This window comes from Delphinapterus leucas, chromosome 9, assembly GCF_059928025.1.
Source record: "Delphinapterus leucas isolate spDelLeu-1000000601 "Yukka" chromosome 9, BTC_Dleu_Yukka2, whole genome shotgun sequence".
NCBI classification, from domain to species: domain Eukaryota; kingdom Metazoa; phylum Chordata; class Mammalia; order Artiodactyla; family Monodontidae; genus Delphinapterus; species Delphinapterus leucas.
In genome coordinates this window covers 68941653-68961808 of record NC_143137.1, presented here as the reverse complement: position 1 = coordinate 68961808, position 20156 = coordinate 68941653, and the positions used below count along the sequence as shown (strand labels likewise).

The 20156-nt window shown below is 39.9% G+C and overlaps 1 protein-coding gene across 16 annotated transcripts in view; it reads left to right on the top strand.

The window, feature by feature from the left end:
• The first annotated feature begins 4997 nt into the window (after positions 1-4997).
• Positions 4998-20156, top strand: part of CRPPA (CDP-L-ribitol pyrophosphorylase A) — a 410033-nt gene continuing 394874 nt past the window's right edge. For 12 of the 16 annotated variants that reach the window (XM_089917677.1, XM_089917676.1, XM_089917679.1 and 9 more), the window contains exons 1-2: positions 5032-5541; positions 16894-17170. In XM_089917677.1, coding sequence (XP_089773803.1) covers positions 5285-5541; positions 16894-17170 — 534 coding nt within the window. In that variant the 5' untranslated portion in view covers positions 5032-5284. Of the gene's footprint in view, positions 5542-16893; positions 17171-20156 lie in introns of all 16 variants that reach the window. The other 4 variants (XM_089917687.1, XM_089917686.1, XM_089917685.1 and 1 more) reach the window with 2 other exon arrangements.

Here is a 20156-nt window from a genome sequence, read left to right as displayed (position 1 = left end):
TAGTTTTCAGCATTCTAATTTTTCTGAAGACTAAGTGTAAATTGGTCTTCATGCATTTAGGTTTATATTCATTGGCACATTGAACATTCTTAATTCATTCATTCTTTCACTTATGTCTTATGCCAGTTAGTGGTAGCCATGGTCACAAATGGAATTAATTTCTAGTTAACTTATTTCTATTCACATACAGCATAAACAACACAGTGACCTTATTTCTTCCTCTCTGCAATCTACCACAATTTACTTCTCCATGAAACATGGTCTTGCCATCACTACTAAGTGCTTCCTGTCTAAACCAGTTTAGCTTATTGTTCTCCTAACTAGATATTACAGCATCTGCCCAAACTACTGTGTTTTCTTCTTCTTCTTTCTTTTTTTTGTTTTTTTGGCTACTGAAGTAAGTGTCCCATGCTAAAAAGCAGTGAAGCACTTTCTTTTTTAAACAAAAATTAAAAGTTGTTTATATCTTCATATCCTTTGGATATCACTGAAGAGACTGTATCATCGTCTCAGTCTTCTCTCTCTGCTTCATCCATGTCACTTCTTTGCCTCTCTGTACCCTACCCCACCAGAGTCCCTTTTGATCTGCTTAAGATCAAGACTCGGTACCCTCTTAGGTGAGGCATTATAAGGCAATGATGTCCCACATTCAGACTCTATTGCACAGCTCACATCCTATATTTACTCCGTGCTTGGCAGGGAAGGGGGTGGTGGTTGTGGTAATAATGCCACATTCAAATGTCCACATTCTTCTTTTCTTATTCCTTAGTAAACAGATATGACTTTGAATTCTCAGGGAGCATTTTCTTCTTAAAGTCTAGGTTTTTTTTTTTCCTTTCTTTTCTTTAAATCTCATTTTAGTAATACGTTGCAGTTAAAATATATAGGAATAACTGCTGCCAAGATCTTTCCTGGCGGAAATGGCAAATCTTCCTTTTCTAGCTGTTGCTCTTCACTGATGATTCTGTATGCTCTTCTCTTCCACAGATTATGAAAACTGGCTACCACCAATTCTAGACTAGTCATTTGTTTCCTAAACAAACCCATCAAAGATATCACCTCTCCCACATTTCTTACGCACAGAGGGCATTCCCCTCTTTTAGTTTCTGGAGGTATGTGTCATCCCTCAATTGAATCATACCCTTGAGTTCCATGCTCAGGACAGAGTTCCAGGCAACAATTTCAATTCTGCTTAAGCTGTGGACAAGGACATGGCCTTTGGTGGCTGTCAGAGGTGATATGTTTTTTAATGACAGGTCTGTAGAAAGATCTTGGGGATAATTCGGTTCTCCAGGTCTCTATCATCTTTTTTTTTTAATTCCTGGCATTTAAACATTTTCCCCTCGTGTTTTCTTCTTTATAAACTAACAAGGAAATAAAACAGACATTTTAATGGATTTCTTATGCAATTTTTATATGGCATGTTTAATATATTACATGCATTTTGCGTTAGGTCTTGAAATTAAATGCATTGGATATAACGTGAATTGGGGTGTCATTCTTTTGTAATTCAGTGTTTAAGTCTGGTCCAAACTTACATTAGGATCACCTAAGGAAGCCTATTAAAAAATGCAGATTTCTGGGCCTACTCCAGATCTACTGAGGTAAACTTTCTGTCAGAAGGTGTTAGGGGACCATTGATTGAAACCATCCACCTTGGCCAGGAACGATGATGACCACCTGCCTGAGTTGTCTCACAACAGGAGGTGCCACCGAAAACTAACCAGGAGAATTCGGGAGGGGCCAAAAGAGGAAGGAGATGACCAACCTCTCAGAATTCTTCGCACTGGAATCCATCTTGGCTGAGAGATGTGTGCACCACCAGGAAGGACCCTGAGTCAGACTATGGGCCAAGCAAGATGATTGGCCAGAGACAACCTGGAAACTAACCCCATTACCATAAAATCTGAGACTGAGAGCCACTTGGCAGAGCATTTCTCTTGGGTTCCCTTACTCTGCTGCTCTCCACCCGGCTGCCCCTTCCCAATAAAGTCTTTTGCTTTGGCAGCACTTGTGTCTCCTTGGACAATTCATTTCCAGGTGTTAGACAAAAGCCCACTCTTGGGCCCTGGAAGGGGTCTTCCTTCCTGAAACAAAGGTGCCAATAATATATCTTCTAAGATTAATATATATTATGTAAATGATTATATTATATAACTATATAAGAACTACTATGTATATTAACAATGGTCCCCAAATGATTCTTATGAAAAGTTAAACTTTGGTAGCATTAATGAAGTCAAATTTATCATTCAGTCCTAAGGCTATTCACCACTATTTCCCTTTTTAGCTATACAGGAAAAACAAGGTGGACAGTTGAGATGGTTGATAATTAACTTTATAAGAAATACTGAGAGAAAAAAAGATAATATTCTTGTTGCCATGTGGTGTTTAGTTTGAATTATCCACAGAAAAACCTCAATTCGGAGGATTACCTTTCTTATGTATAAAAATGAGTTAAAGGTCAGAGGTTAATAGACTGTCTCATTTACAAAAGATACACAAGAGCAAAACAGGAATTAGAATTCATAGGCTGACAGAAATGCTGGGGCTGGCCCCTGTGGAACCATAATTTATTTTGTTTGGCTCTGAATTGAAAAGAGTTAAAGGGTAAACCATTAAGCTGTTCATTAGCATTTGTGAGCAACACCACAACTAACCTCCAGAGATGCTATTAAAACAGTAAGTGTGGTTGGGGAGGGGGAGAGTGATTGACAGTGCTAATTATACTTGAATTAACGCTTGAAAAATGAACCCAATTTGATCGAAAATTCTCTAATAATGATAATAATAATAAAATCCCCAAGATAAATCTTCCACGGTACACTGACATGTAGAAACAAACCAAACACAGGAATTTTAGGCCTTTCAGATACAAAGACAAGAGCCACTTCCATTGAATGGGTATTTCTATATGCATTGAAAAGTAAAGACTTCCCTGGTGGCGCAGTGGTTAAGAATCCACCTGCCAATACAGGGGACATGGGTTCGAGTCCTGGTCTGGGAAGATCCCACATGCCGCATTGCAACTAAGCCCGTGCACCACAACTACTGAGCCCATCTGCCACAACTACTGAAGTCCGAGCACCTAGAGCCCGTGCTCCGCAACAAGAGAAGCCACCTTAATGAGAGGCTTGCACACCACAACGAAGAGTAGCCCCCGCTCGCTGCAAATAAAAAGAAAGCCCGCACACAGCAACTGAAGACCCAACGTAGCCATAAATTAGAAAAAAAAAAAGTAACATGGAAACTACATACTTTACCCAAAGTATGCATAATAAGGAATTACTTACGTCCATATAAAAAGGCTCAGAAAAAAACTTTGCTTCTCATATTATGATATACAAATACTTTGCTTCTCATATTATGATATATAAATAAAGTCTGTCCTTTTTTTCAATATAAGTCTATATATTAAACATGGTTAACATACGCTATGTAAGATCTACGGGTTCATAGTGAACAGAGTTAATATATTTGTTCTAAGAACAGAACTAAATCAATATAATAAGATTCTGGCTAAATTTTCAAAGTTTAATTATATTAATGATTATATAGAAATTAATATAACAAGACCTTTATTACTATGCTATTTTTGCTCAAGAATAAGGAAATGAAGAATAACTTTAGCTCCACAAGCGAGGTTTAAAGATCAATATTAATAGAAACAATTATTTGATTGCTTTTCTGCCTCTGTAGGTAGACTCATTTATTCATTTGTCCACCAATTAGTCAACATGTATTAATAGAATGCATACTATAGGTTAGATACGGGTGGTGGTGCTACACAGTGAAATGTATTACGATGCCTACTTTTCAACTGAGTCAGTGATCTGACAAATTTCAAGTAGAATGGAGCTAAAGGTTGATTATAATATAAAAGGAACAAAAATAAAACTGATAGTGATTTTAATAATAAGATCAAATCAAAAGACAATAAAAGTAGAAAATTTAAATCTTAATTTTGTATGCTTCATTCTAAACTGGGAAAATGGCTAAAAATACTAAATTGGAATATTATAATCTGATAATATTTTCAGTGCTTAAAGACTCCTATTTTATGAATCTTATATTTACTACTGATGGGTGAAGATTGATAAATTAGCAAATATTTAATTATATATACTTCGATTGTCATTCATTCATTCAATCAGTAGCTTATTCAATGAATATTTATTAAACTTCCCTTATATTCCAGGACCTGGGGACACAACCCAAACCAAAAAAGTAAGGACCCTGCTCTCAAGGAGTTTACATTCCAGGGGCCTAATACAATCTGCTCTGACACTCCAAATACTTTAGCACATTTTCATGGGAAGCACTGACAGCAAAGACAGTAGTAAATAAGGGCATGATACGCTTCAGGCCTGGAATTTTTCAACTTTGGCTGTACTTCTGTGCAAAGGCCATTAGGTGTGCAATCTTACACAAGTTCCTTAAACATTTTACCCTTATTTCCGCCTCTGTAAAAGAGGAACAGTAATAGCTGGGTTCTCCTGGAGATTAAATGAGATAATGTGCGCCGAGTATTCAGCAATTATTAGTATTATCGCTTTGGCTCCATGGTTCCAAAAAAACGTGCCTGCTCATTAGAATCACCTGGGGATATCTTTAAACTCTCAGACCACACACCAGGCCAATTAAACCCAATCTCTGAGGGTGGGACATAGGCGTCAGCATTTTTTGAGCTCCCCAGGTGTTTCCAATTTGCAGAAATTTGGGAACGGCTGCAGTGTGGCTCACTGATATTTCATAATAACATTTGCCCATCCACCTATCTTTACCAGAGATGGAACCAGGATGCCTCATGAGCGAATGAAAGCCAGATAACTAAGGTGCACATTTTTCTGTCTCATCTCGTGGCTCGCATCCAAATCTCTTCAAATCTCTTCAAGGGGAGAGGGATGGGAGGGAGTCCTGACCCCTACTGCCTGCGCACAGCTGTTAAGGTTTAAGGAGACCCTTAGGCATATAGGGAGGGCTGACACTTCCACCTGCGGCGACTGCTGGGCCTGCCAGAGGAGAAGCCGAGAGCCGGGAAAACCAGCCCTTCCGGGGCGCTGGGCTCGGGACAGAGGCCGAAGACGCGCCGGGAGGGAAGACCGGCAGCTGGATCGTCCCCTGGGGCCGTACAACGGCCTGGCCCGCGCGGCTCGGGTGGGCGCTGTCTGTGTGCGCGCTTTGCCCTTGCCCGCCCTCCCCGCTGCGACCCCAGCCTAGGGCAGGAGCAGAGCCCAGGCGCAGTGGCCCGGGGCGAGGAGGGCCCGCCCCGCCGCTCGCCGCCATGGAGTCATGGCCGCCTGGCGGCTCTGGGCCCGCGGAGGCCGGGCGTCGCCTGCGCGACTTGCGCGGCGCCGACTTGGCGGCCTCGGCCTCCTTGCTGAGCGGCGCCGGGGCCGAAGCCGGGTGCAGCGCGCCGGCCGTGGCGGCCGTTTTGCCGGCGGGGGGGAGCGGGGAGAGGATGGGCGTCCCCACCCCGAAGCAGTTCTGCCCCATCCTGGAGAGGCCGCTCATCAGCTACACCCTGCAGGCCCTGGAGAGGTAATGCGGCGCCAAGCGCGCCTTGCGGTCCCCGGCCCCCTGCTCCCCGCCCTCAAGCCCAGGGCAGCCCGCGCGCGGCACCTGCTCCAGTAGCTGTGCTCGCGCTGACACCCGCTCTCGGCGGACAGCGGGGCCGGACTCCACCCGCTCGGTCATTCCAGTTCGGGCTCCATTCCCGCTAGCCCTTCACGGAAGGGGAAGCTCTGGCCCTTTAACAGACGGGCGCGGAGCCTGGGGCTGCCCCACGGAGCCCTTTACTGCTCCAGCCGCCGGCCTGTGGAGCTGCCCTCAAGACTGACTGGGTTAGCGCGGGGGACGTTTAGTTCTAACCCCGGGGCCTGTGCGGACTAATGGGAAGCTGGTTTAGGAGTCTCCCTGTCCCATATTCTCTCTCACGCTCATTCTTCACTCTCAGCGGCTATCTCCGCGCATGCGTGGGTGATGAGTTGCAAATTAGATTAAAATCTAGTTGCAAACTAGATTTTACTTGCCAAGATAGTTTTATGGGCCTTTGGTCATTCTTTTTATCAACTGTTAACAAATATTAACTGAGTATCTGATATGAGACATACTGTGCTAATTACTAGTTACTGAAGGTGGACCGAGAAGCAGGATTTAATCCAAACCTTTCCATGGTGGAAACGGATTTAAGGGCGCTAACTACATGCTGTATCTTCGAAAACGGACTAGCTGGGGAAATGGAAAAGGAATGGGATAAGGAGGACCAGGGGAGTAGTAGTGAGGATCGAAGGAGGTGAAAAGGAAGGGTATGTTATTTTAGCTTGCTTTTAGCCGTGTGTAATGGCTGGAGGGATGGGAAGCGGGGGCAGTACAAAGGTCCACATAGGTGTTGTTATGGTGTTGAAACTTACAGAAGCCGGTGTGGAGCTGTGGGAATATGTTTTCACGTGGATTGACATGAACCATTTGCTTTAGGAGGCTTTAATGAAGATGAAGCTAATGAGGTTCTAGTCAAAGGACAGTAGCATGTTATCCAGAAAACAGACCCCTACCTCCCACGCTTTCACACACCCCAGAAGCCAAAGGCCCCAGTTGCTTTGCATATGGTAATTTTTCCAAATGACACTATTCAGAAAGTAAGTGGAAGTGTAAAGACCCATAATCACCTTTGATTCGTGGCTGGTGGTTACATGTGAAACTCATACAAACATTGAAAGAGTTCCAGGTGCTTCTTTAGCTTCTGTAGTTTTCCATTTCTCTGAGTAGTTGATTCATGCTACTCCAATATTCCAGTGTCACAGATATTGTGACAACGTAGCTCATTTATGCAGGTAATATTAGGGGACACAGTAGAGCTCGGCCAGCAGGATCTTTATTAAGCATTTAGATGTAAGGGAGTGCAGACGTTTCTACGTTGAGTTTTCCTTCGTATGGAAAAAAACGCCACAAAACTTCTGTATTTGCAGTTTTGCCTCTTCTGAGGCAGCAGGAGATAGGTGGATATTAAAAAATATCAATTTTAAAGTACAAGAATGTTCTGGAAAGGCCTTGTTGATGTAAAATAAGATGGAACACTTCTGTTTTTACTTAATTTGATCACAGCAGTAATAAAATCCTAATAGCAGTAGTGACTAATCAAAACCTCCATTTTGAAATACTTCCGGGATCATTCTTTGTAAACTATTATAATGCCTGAAGAATTGATGGAATATGGTTATTTTGGAGTATGTCTCAGGAAATCCTTGGAAACCTTGTATCACAGGGATGTATATACAGGTGCTTCTTAGCCATTTGCCAAATGTAAGCCCTTCTATTGGTAAAAGATGAGCTCCGTAGACTGCTGATAGTTTTCCTAGAGTGTGGTGCTGAAAGGCCTTTCATCCCGAAAGATAAATTATGGAAGTTCCTGTCTTTTGGAACTGAGAGTCAATGTAAAGAACTAATGAGGATTTAGAAGGAGGTTACCCCTGAATTTGGCCCCAAAATGGGATAGGGAAATGCAAAAAAAATGACTAGTTTGGTTTTCAGTTAATGCCGTGTGAACATTTATTTCTACTCATTGACTTACCTACGCAAAGCAAGTAAAAATGTATAGCCATACAAAGGAAACATGAAAGCAAAAGGAGGTGGGGCAGATAAGAGAACAATAAAGCTCTAGAAGAAAGGAGGTAGAGGAGTGGTAACCAGTCAGTTTTAACAGGCTCAAGGAAGCAGAAACGTAAGCCTTGAGGTAGAAGAGCTGTGATGGAAGCAAGTTGATTGCGGTCATAGAACCTTGGAAAGGCTCAGGAGTTAAAAGTACTAATTAAGGTAGGGCAGACAGAGAACAACTGTCTACAGCTGTAAAGGCAACTGGTTGAAACCTTCAAAAAAAAAAACAGGCTCCCAGATCCCTGTCAGAACACTGGAGGCTTAGCGTCAGGCTCAGATCCAGCACAGCCAATGGCAGAGTGAAGTGCTCCATGGCCATAAAGAAATTAAGAGCCACATTCTCATTTTCGAATGAGATGCTTAGCACTTAAGCTAGACTCAAGGAAGTACTTTACTTTTCAAACGTGCTATGCATTAAAGCACCTGTCTTTGCATAACTGACAAGTTGGAGGAGACATTGAGAGGTTTGTCTTGTGACTTGTCTGGGACTTCATATTGTTTTTCTGCTTTAGTTGAAATTGGAAAAATACACATTTTTCTAGTTTAGCCACAGTTTACTTGTGTGCCTTTGAAATTTCTTAAACTAATTATCAGATGAAATGAGATTTAAAAGAATCTCTGAACCCTCAAATCTTAAACATGTTGGCTAAAGGCTTTCGCTGGACCAATGGAGGCTCAAAGTCCATCTGAACTAGTTGTGTGTGGGTATATATTACAATTAGCTTTTATATGTGTAGAAGAATATATATGTTTATATGTTCACAAAGTATATTGAGATTATGCGCTTTGTTCAGATCTGTGCATTACAGGCATTATACTAAAAGGATCAAGTGTGACTAATTTGTAGGTTGTAGTAAGAACAGGTCTTCAGAAGATGACTAAAAACATTTCTAGGAGTTTTAAAGTTTCATTTTGGCCTTTTAGGGGCAATTAAAATATAAATTGAACCACAGATTATAACTTGAAGAGAGCTTTGATTTTTCTTATTTTGTTAACAAGGAACTGAGGTCAAGGGTGTTAATCCTTCTCATAACGATTTATGACCTGAGTTTGCAAAAGGAAGCGTTGCTCTAAGAAATCATGTGTCAGTGGTGGTATTGGCAGGGGCCTAAAGCTCTGACAGTTCGGTTGTAAGATCTACTCGCAGTCGATCAACTGATATCTAAATTTTACTGGTTAAAAAAAAAAAAAGAATTCCCAGGTCTGAAATAGGAAGTAAAAATTCCTGCTGGCAGTCTAATTTCTGGCTTCAAATTTCTAGGGAAAGAAAGTGTTATTAAGGAGAGCTGGTTAACCTGGAATAGCTAAATAGATTCAAATGACAGCTACAATGAAAGCAAGTCACAGAGGCACACTTTGGCCATGCTTATTCAGACTCCTGGTGGCTGTGGACTAGGTGGGAATTTCCCTGACAATAGATTTGAACAAAGTCAGGCACAGCCCTCTCCATAGCTCAGGAGGCTTCTTGAGTTCTTGAGGACACTGCTTAAAATGTTTCTTGATAAGGTTCGGTGCTCATCAAAACCTGTTATTATAAATTGGCTTCCCATAGAAATCTTTTATAGGAAGAAAATATGCTGTTGCATTGGTAAAGAACTTTGTGGACGTTGTGATAGTAATGTGTATCGTTGTATATTAATACGTTGGCATTCAAATTCATGTTTCAGAGCCTTTTTAGTTTGGTTAATGTGAGTTAGGGTCCTCGGGTCTGATAAATCCAGATGAAAAATTCATTTTGTCAATTTGTATGTTCTGGAAACCATGGATTTTGTGATTGAGACTGGGTGGCTTTCTTATTACTTGGAAAATCGATGAAAGTCCATTTTTAGTAACTGTTAAAGACTCCATGGTGTTTTTCAGTGGATTAACTTATGGCTTATTTGATCTTCTGAAGGTTTTCTTTTTTTTTTTGTTTTGTTTTGCGGTGCGCGGGCCTCTCACTGCCGCGGCCTCTCCCGTTGCGGAGCACAGGCTCCGGACACGCAGGCTCAGCGGCCATGGCTCACGGGCCCAGCCGCTCCGCGGCATGTGGGGTCTTACCGGACCGGGGCACGAACCCGTGTCCCCTGCATCGGCAGGCGGACTCGCAACCACTGCGCCACCAGGGAAGCCCTGAAAGTTTTCTTTTAATATTTTTTGTGTACTTAAAAAAATTGTTCTGTCCTACTGTGTTTCTGAAAACCACTGCAAATTCTGTTAGAACAAGAGAATAGAAAGCATAAATGTTAATCGAAATGAGCAATATTGATTGCTTGAATTAAGCTGAAAGTAGGAATACAGTAGGGAAGACAGGAGAAATATTTAGAAGATAGGAATTGGCAATTTTTAGTGATTAATTATACTAAGGATTCAGAAAAAGAGATGAATTTAGGATGCTCTTGAGTGATTGCTCAGATATATGAATTTGACTTAAACATTTTGTCTGGATGCTTCATTAATAAAAGGGTTAAGTCTGAGTCAAGGGAAGGAAGAGGCCTGTATTGTAGAAGAAATAGAGTGGGACTGTGTTTTGCACAGGTCAGATGATTGGAGATTTCAGTTCCCATTGGCACCCCTGTGGCTACTGTGAGACAAGAGAGAAGACCAGGACTGGTAGTCTGGGCTTGACCAGTGGAAGCCTTCATGGGCCATATTAAAGAGACTTGACATTGTCAAGGCAGTCAGGGGCCAGCCCCTTCACACCAATTCGGTATTTTCCTTCTAAAATATCAGGGTGTTTATGGAGAAGGAGGAATCTATAAATTATGGCCACAGTACAATCCCGAGGCCTAATTTCCATGACAACTGTCATGTAAGTGAGCCATAGCTGTCACTGTCTCTTGGGGCCAAACTTCTGCAGCCTGGGTGAGAGCACTTAAGGAGTGTTAACAGCGCCTGATTTTTCCATCCGTTTTTATTTATTTATTTTAAATATTTATTTATTTGGCTGCGCCGGATCTGTAGTTGCGGCGTGCGGGATCTAGTTTCCTGACCAGGGATCGAACCCAGGCCTCCTGCATTGGGAGTGTGGAGTCTTAACTGCCGGACCACCAGGGAAGTCCCTGCATCTGTTTTTTAAAAGCATTTGTTTAAATCTACTTTCAACTGATCTTGTTAAACTGTCTGAGCACAATATACCTGTAAGTAATATTTATTTTTAAATATAATGCACATATTAATAGAAATATATTTAAATACAATCTTAAAATATTCTGGGAGAAGATTACATCTAAGATACTGTATTTTTTCCTCAAATTGTCGGTAGGTGTAATGGAGCTTGAGGTTAGGTTTGTATTTGCCTATGGAATGTGCTAGGAAGGAAATACTCAGAACTTGATAAAATCCAGCTACAGGGGGTTCAGTGTGGACTTGCCTTCAGCTAAGGAGGTCGACCAGATTCATTTATTCAGCAAATATTTGTTCACTAGGCACTGTGTGAGGTACTTAAGGCCTTTCTTAGTGCCATGATTCTACATATTAAATTTTAATACTGTAAAAGGCTTTTAATTCTATAACTAGAAAAGTATGTGACTAAATCCTTCGAAACACAAACAGTACTTAAAAAGGCTTGCAAGTGCTGAATGTATGCTTGGTTACTGAACAAAATAGCATAACAAGCCCATTATCTCTTAAGAGTTGTGTAAGACAGCTTTCCGAACTTTTTTATTGTGACCTGTTATGAGAATTAGATTTTGCTCATGACTCAGTGACACATACTTAACTGCATCCAACATATTTGAAAGAGAATTTCATGAAAACAATCTGTCCTTACTACTTGCTATACATTAGAATTTTACTATTGTATTAATTTCTATTGACTCAAAACTGTTAATCGTAACTTACAAAATTGATTTGATGATACTCTAATGGGTCCTGAAATCTGCAGTTTGAGAAACACTTGTTTAAATCATTTTTCTGTTTAGAGCCTCATAAAATTGTTTGAGAAGTCTTAGGCCACGAGTATATCTGTCTAATCTATATCTACCTTTTTGGACTGCTTTCTGTTTGATGGAACATAGGTAATCATTTTGTAGATATTTTAAGGCATTCCAGTAAAATTGGGATTGACCTTTGGGAGTTCATTAACTCAGACGTTTGAATGATTACTGTCAAGCAATGTCCTATCTTTCTCCCTCTTCATTATTCTATATTTTAACATTTAATTTCATGTAAGTTTTGGTCAAAAAAGCAACATGTCTTTAAAAGTTGCTTTTAGCTTATTTTTTCTGATAGAATAGACTATGGAAAGTAAAAGGTGATAGGTTAGGGCACAGGTAAAGCTCTTGCCTTAGAAAAAAATCCTGTCCACTGATATAGTTGAACATGTACTTGAAACTTATCTATTTAAAAAAAAGCAAACTTAGTGTGATGTCTTATTAATAAAGTGTGATGTCCTATTAATAAACTAAATAGATTTGATTACTTTTACACTTTTCTATAAACTCAAGAGCACATTTTATTTCTAATTGTTTAAGCTTCCTCTTATCTATTCATTGATTCATTTAACAGATACTTCTTTTTTTAAAATTTTTATTTATTTATTTTTTGGCTACGTTGGGTCTTCGTTGTTCTGCGCGGGCTTTCTCTAGTTGCGGTGAGCAGGGGCCACTCTTCATTGCCGTGTGCGGCCTTCTCATTGCAGTGGCTTCTCGTTGTGGATCATGAGCTCTAGGTGCACGGGCTTCAGTAGTTGTGGCACGTGGACTCAGTAGTTGTGGCTCACAAGCTCTAGAGCTCAGGCTTAGTAGTTGTGGCACACGGGCTTAGTTGCTCCGTGGCATGTGGGATCTTCCCGGACCAGGGCTCGAACCCGTGTCCCCTGCATTGGCAGGCGGATTCTTAACCACTGTGCCACCAGGGAAGTCCAACAGATACTTCTTGATACATAGTCAGTGAGGTCAAGAATTCTGCTGGTGTTTGTTATTGGATTACCAGTGACTAGTATAATGTCTGCCAAATGACAGATGCTTACTGGATGTTTTCTGAATGACTAAATGAACCCATGAATGAAGGAATACTTATGCTTAAATTGTAAGAAATAAACTTGACCATGTTTTGACCACAAATGCAGCATTATTGTTCAAAATAAATGGATTGCTGGGGACATGACGATCCAGACGTGATTTTTTTTTTCTCTCATGGATTTTATGACCTCTCAGTGTTAGTGCTTTTACAGAGGTTTATAGTGTGAGCTCCAAAGTCAGAGTGGGGTATACCCAGGTCCTTTCGTTTCCTAGCTGTATAATCATGGGCAGGTCACTGCCTCTGTGCCATCTGTGAAATGGAGATAATAGTGATTTCTTTTGGGGCCGATATGACTATTAAGTGAAATATTACAGACACATGCTCCAAACAGTACATGGCACTTAGCCAACAATTAATACATCTTAGTTACTATTGCTACTATTAATATTACTGAAAGCTTAGTATATGCCAAGCCCTGGGATATAGTCTTTGCTTTTTGTGGGTTGGCAGCCTGGTGAGGGAGGTAAAAATGAAACAGTACAATGCTTGATAAGACTCTCTAGCGATAAGAGTGCTCTGGGAGCTGAGAGCAGAGATGCCTCACCCAGAATGTCAAGGAAAGCTTGCTGGAGGAGGCCACATCTGAACTGACAGCTGAAGAACAGTAGGACTCAGCCAGGAGTGGGTGGGGGTGGAGGAATTATGAGGATGGGGGTTAATGTTGAGAGGCAGAGGAAGCAGCGTAAGCGGAGACCTGGATGTGAGACAATGTGGTGGTCACAGAAAGAGGGTCATGGCAGAGACCAAGTGGTGCAGGGAGAAGAAGGCCGAGATCAGGTCCTGCTCAAGAGCCAGCAGGGGATGGCCTAAGGTTTACACTTGAGGGAAGTCATCTAGAAGTGGTAGGGTGGATTGTGTTAAGTGAGAAGGTGGAGACGAGCTGAGAGGCTATTGCAGAAATAATGGGAGAGATGGCTGCCTGGGTCACAGCTGTGCCAGTGGAGACAGAACCTTGGGAAAGAACCTTACATCTAGGGGGCACTGAGAAACTGTCACTTGCTAAGGACTTGGTTAAGCACAGTATAAGTTTTAAACCATGTAAATAGAGTAAGTTCTAGCAGTGTTAAATTTGCAGTGATAGAAGTGGGGGATGGATGGATTACAAAGCAAAGAGCAACCTACACTTAGTCATATCCCAGTATCCTCCTTATTGCCTATTCACATAACTACATATTTTCTGGTCTGGTATTCTCTGAGTGGTGTTGCTTTGCTTTGCTTATGATTAAAATTCCCCCAAGGTGTCTGACAAAACATAAGTAATCCCAGTCATCCTTGGAGCTTTAGAATTTAGAAATCAGAGTAAAGAGTCTGCTGAAACAAAACAATCAGCAAACAATATATTGCAGAGGGAAGGCATTTTCATTGATTTTCATTCTCTCTTCAGGTTGATGAGGAGAGCTTTCTGTTTGCATAATCCTTCAAACTATGCTATGTTGTAAGATCCTGGTAGATGAGACAGACCAAAATCATTTATTGATAAAACAAATAATTATCGAGTACCTACTAGGTGTAAAGCAATGGGCAAAACTGATACTGTCCTTGCCATCATGGAGCCTACATTCTAGAAGATGGAATGTTGTATTTTGATGAAAAACGGTAAAAATACTTTTTTCAAGTAGTTTTTGGCATCAGATGGCAGTATAGGAAGATAAAGTACGATGCATTTGTGTATCAGACCCTTCTGATGTTTCCCATATGAGGTAGTATAGAGTGTGAGGATTACATGAGTTAGAACATGACTAATGCTTAAGACTTAGTAAGTTAATCGATATTAGCTATTTCATATTAAGTGATAAATTATTTATTTTGCCAGTTTTTCTTACTGACTCAGGAAGATTACCATCTCTTAAATCTTATCCACATGCACCATCTGATAGACAGGCTACCATCATTGTCTTGCTCGGACTTCAGCAGCAGCTTCCTACCTGGTCTGTCTGCATGCTTTCTCTACCCAATCTATTCTCCATCTTGCACCAGAGTAAAGTTTATGCTCTAAAATTAGAAGCTGCAATCACTCCTGTAAACGTTTCCATGGAACTAAGTAGCTTAAAGCAACATAAATACATTCTTAAACTTTTCGATGTCAGAAGTCAAAAAATCATTTTCACTAGGCTAAAATAAAGGTGTTAGCAGTGCTGTGTTCCTTTTGGAGGCTCTTGGGACAATCCATTTACTTGCCAGATGGCAGTCCATTTACTCAGGTTCTGGAGGTCACCTGCATTCTGGGACTTATGGTCCTGTGTCGTAATGAGTGCTGCATTTGTTACCACATCTTCTCCCTCGACTCACTTGCTTTTCTTTCACTCTTAAGGACTTTTGTGATTATATTGGACCGACCCAGATAGCCCAGGATGATCTCCAACTCAAGATCCTTAACTTAATTACATATAGAAAATTCTTTTAATAGGTAGGGTTACATATTCACAGGTTTTGGGAATTAGGTGATGGACATCATTTGGGGGTTATTATTCTGCCTACCACAGTTCCCCTTATGTCATTGAACAGCATAGAATACTGGGGGAGGTGAGTATTAATTTGAGTGTAAATGTCCTGCATAAAGCTTTTCTCTAGATTCCTATTTTTTAAGATTAAAGACTAGAACCCCTAATATGGCCTTGGAGGTCTCCATGGCCTAGCCCAGCCCATCACTTGTCTGTTCCTCCAGCCTCTTCATGGGCTCTTCTCTGTGCTTAAAGAACTCCCCTCCATTTCCTCCTAGTTTCTCAGAACCTTGCTACAGCCTCTGCTTAAACCATCCCTCTCTCTCTCCCTCCAAATCCTTTTGCCTATTTTCCTGCCTCCTGCCACTTGAAGAGAAAACTCTGCTTCCTTAGGGAGCATTATCTTGGCCTTCTCTGTGCTGGTCACATATTGTGCCGCATGCGATCCTGGGGCCTGGACCTCTCCTTCACAGCACTGTGTTGCGGCTTGGAGTTGTCGGTGCTCTCTTTTTTATCAGTAAGCTCTGTGAAAGCAGTAACTATTTCCATTGTATACTCAATTCTGATCATTTATTCAGTGCTCAATAAATATTTGTTAGAGGAATGGACTTAAAATGAAAGGATAGTGTCCCTCAAGTTTTGGTTGTGTGCATCGTTGTAGTGCTGTCGTAGCCACAGGCAGAATGGGGTTTTGGATTATAGGAAGGGTTTGTTCAATAGCAGAAGGTAGGAGATGGTTAATTATTGAGTGAAGCAACCCAGTGTTTTTCATTTATCGATAGTTAATTTCATTATTCAGTAATTTTCAGACCCTACTTTCATCTCTTTAAAAGTGAGTACAAGACTTAACTGTCTAGCATGAACATGTAGGATCTCAGAGGCTAAGAATGCCATTAAATTTTAAAGTGGCCTTTAATCAGAGTTGATATCATGGGCCAGAGGCTGTTTTCCTGGCTTGGGCCCGTCAGCTGAGGAACTTTGAGTGTATAATCATGTTAACCTCTGTTAACACTGGTCTTCAAGAGAATACTGCTCAACTTTACTGCAGCCACTGCCACTCAGCGCTGTGGACTGTTAGCATCTGTATGTCAGTAGGTCTAAAAGTGTTTCAGAACAGAGAAGAATTGCTTTGTTTTGTATCTGACTCAACAGATGAATTCCTTTTATTTTATATTTCATTAAAATATGAGTTTTCTCTTTTATTTGAGCCTGATTTATACTTATACAAACTTAATTAGCATAATTTCCCTATTTAAGCTAAAACATTTCACGTTGATGTAGGCAAAGTTTAGCTCAGCTATCCAGCTTTGTTGCCAAATCAATGGATTTCTTGAAAGAGACAGAACTTGTGGAATTCAGAAGTGCTTTGGGTTGTTCCTATTTAATGGAGAGAATTATTTGGGGAAAAAAAAAGCAATTTAAAAGCATAATCTTAAATTTTTTCTCTCAGTCTACTGATGAATATACTAATTATTTAAATTTAACTTAAGAAATCTGTGATACATATCTATACCTAATCTATGCTTTGCAATATAGGTACTTTTACACTATGTATTGAAAAATACTACTTCTATTTATATTCATGTTTCTATAGTATGAGAAATTCAAATTCTTAATCAACCCCTTTACTAGACATGATTAAAAATGCATAACATTGACTTAGTTCGTAGCTTTCCATTTTTAGTGTCCCTATGAAGATGTATTAGTAGTAATTAGTAACTCAGTTTTGTTACTAGATTAACTTTAGTTGTTTAAGAATCAATTGATATGAAATGTGTGCATACTTTCCTTATAGAGTATCTTGGATAAAGGACATTGTTGTGGCAGTAACTGGAGAGAACATGGAAGCAATGAAGTGTATTATTCAGAGGTACCAGCATAAAGGCATCTCTCTGGTTGAATCTGGAGTGACCCGCCACAGGTCAATTTTCAATGGACTAAAAGCACTGGCAGAGGATCAGCCCAACTGTAGACTCTCAAAGCCAGAAGTAGTGATTATCCATGATGCTGTGAGACCATTTGTGGAGGAAGATGTCCTCCTTAAAGTTGTCACAGCTGCTAAGGAACATGGGGTAAGTATTGAAATACTTCTGAGAATGGATAAAAGGGGCAAACGCTATAGCACATATTCATTTGCTGGATTTTGATGGAATTATATTCAGTATTTAAATGTCAAGTTAATTAAAATGGGCAAGATGACATAAAACGTTATGCTAATTTGTTTTAGGAAGTTTATATTATTATAGATTGTGAGACTGTTCTGGAATTTCTTTTGCTAGGTAGCCATTTATCATAATGTAATATGAGCTATTTGGAGAAGAATGCAGTAATGTCATTAAGAGTATAGATATGAATGGATGGACCTTAGCTGCATATTTAATTTCATTCCTTTACCTAAAAATGCCAAAGAGGGACTTCCTGACAGTCCAGTGGTTGGGACTCCGTGCTTCCAGTGCAGGGGGTGCAGGTTCGATCCCTGGTCGGGGAAGTAGGATCCCACATGCTGCGGCATGACAAAAAAAACAAAAAAAAAGCCTAAGAATCTTTAAGAGTCTAGGAGCTATGTGACTTAAAGCAAAAAAACCCAAACAAACCTGGCTTATTTCACCCACTTTTTGTTTTAATTTTTTAGAAGTGGTTTATTTTTTTAGTACAAACAGCCAGGCAAGATTTTCACACCCCTTAAAGTGAGTAATCTTAGGATGACAGAATTCTGTGTTTACTTCTCTTTCACCAAAATAAGCACAGGATAGCAAAAGATCTGTTGTAATCTTTGGAACATATTTGTTTTTTTTTTTTAAATTACTGAGTAAAATCCTGTAAATGACATAATAGATACTAAACTGAAGTTTGCAGTTTAAATTTGAGACTTAGTGAAAATTTATGGCCCAGACTTAGTATAGTATAATAGAAATAGGCTGTAGGGGCTTCCCTGGTGGCACAGTGGTTGAGAGTCTGCCTGCTTATGCCAGGGACACGGGTTCGTGCCCCGGTCCGGGAAGATCCCACATTTTGCAGAGCGGCTGGGCCCGTGAGCCTTGGCCGCTGAGCCTGCGCGTCCGGAGCCTGTGCTCTGCAACGGGAGAGGCCACAACAGTGAGAGGCCCGCGTACCGCAAAAAAAAAAAAAAAAAGAGGCTGTAGAGTTGGACAGACTGAGGCCCAATCCTGTTTTTCTAATTATTAGTAGTATAATATGTTCAACTTTCTCAACTTCTTTGAGCTTATTTTCCTTTTAAAAATATAAATGCTAACTTGTAAGGTTGCTTTTAGGATTGGAAATTGTATATATGTTAACTACATAGTATAAAGTGCTAAGTATTTAAAGTGGTATTACTTAAGAATAATTATAATATCTCAGATAATATTTTGTTTCAAAGATTGTAGACCAATGGAAGGAGTCATCTAAGCCTTCCTAGCCGTCTGGGTGGCCAGGAAGTTATAAAATACTCAACTGGGAAAGATAGCCTGATTTCTATTTAGTTATCTATATGTATTTGGATTTTCAGGTTCAGGAAATTGCTCCTAATTTCATCTCTCTACAACATGAATTTCTTTTACATTTAGACCTATGTAAGAATTCCACAGGTAAAATGAACCATTTTTCTTATTTTTAATATAACTTCTAAGTGGTATTTTGATGTAGTGAAAATTATGGCTCAGGAACATTAGTGACCACAAAACTTTCTCACGGCTCCTGTGTTTTTTGTGACCTCTTCCTCTTTCCCCGGCTCCTAGATTGTGGAAGAGACAATGTGGCCAGGTGCAAGGGTGATGAGGAATAAAAGAAGAAAGGATTTATAACTTTTAAGAATTTGAGTAAAACTTTACAAGTTTGAAAGTTCTTAGGGAAGACTATATAATTTGGGCAGTTAGAAAGTCTAGGCATACCATAGTACAAATAAATTATGGCTCTTTGCCTATGTTACCTTTTGGGAAAATAGCACTTAAAACTCATTGTGAAAAGCAAACATTTGGGTTTTTTGAGTATTCAGAGAATTTCTAAGATTGTTTATAAAGTGATTCTTTTGGTAGTATGTCTGAAAGGCAAAAGATTAATTTGCACCAATTAACAGGCTGAGAATGTCATTTAACAGGTGACTAATAAAACATAAACATATATAGCAGTTCGGTGGTTTTTTGTTAGTTGCAGATTTGTCGGAATTGCTTTTAGACTCTAATTTTCTTAAGTTGTTAATCAGAATATAATTTGTAAGATTCAGTCTCATTATGCCTTCTAAATAAAACAAATTATGTTTTAATAAAATCTGAAACTTTCCAGATATATTGAAAACTGGTTTAAAGCAAAATCTTTACAACTAATTTAAGAAAACTTCAGAAATTTGGTGTCTAAGAAATACTGCCTTGTTTTTGATGGTGTTAAGGGATAATTTTCATAAGTGTAACATCATTATTAGTTTCATGCAGTTATAAGGAGAATGTTAAGGAGTTTATTGCCCTCATTAATGAGGGAACCAGACAGATGTTACAATTGATAGGAGAACAAATTTATATGGAATAAAAGAATGTTGAAATTAATTCACAAATAGAGAAAACTTTTTTTCCCCACGGGACGAGGGGTGCCAGTTGAACCTTAACTGGGCAGAATCTATTGGCACGTTTATAGGCAAGAATGATTTTCCATTTACTATCAGTTATCTATAATTTTTGAGAGTTGTAAAAGACCTCAAGGGCAATGAAAAGCTGGTTTCCGCTAACCAGGAACTGTATCTAAACAATACAGTTTTCAATTGGGGACACTTACTTTGCTTATTCTCATTTCCTTAGAATGTTGAGGATAGTGACCCAGTAGCCTCAGGAAATTCAGGCACTACTTTCTGCCACCTCTCCTACCCTGTTCTAAATTTTAATCCTAAAAACAAAAACACAACTAATTGAGATGTACTACTAGTAGTTGAAGTTCTTGAATTGGTGGGAAGTATTGGCATCGTTTTAACGTCAGGTCAAATTGCAGAAAACTGGTCTGAATTAAATTCTATAAAGAAAGTAGTGAAGATTTTTGCTTAGAGCTACCAGACTATTGTTTGCCTGGGAGTCC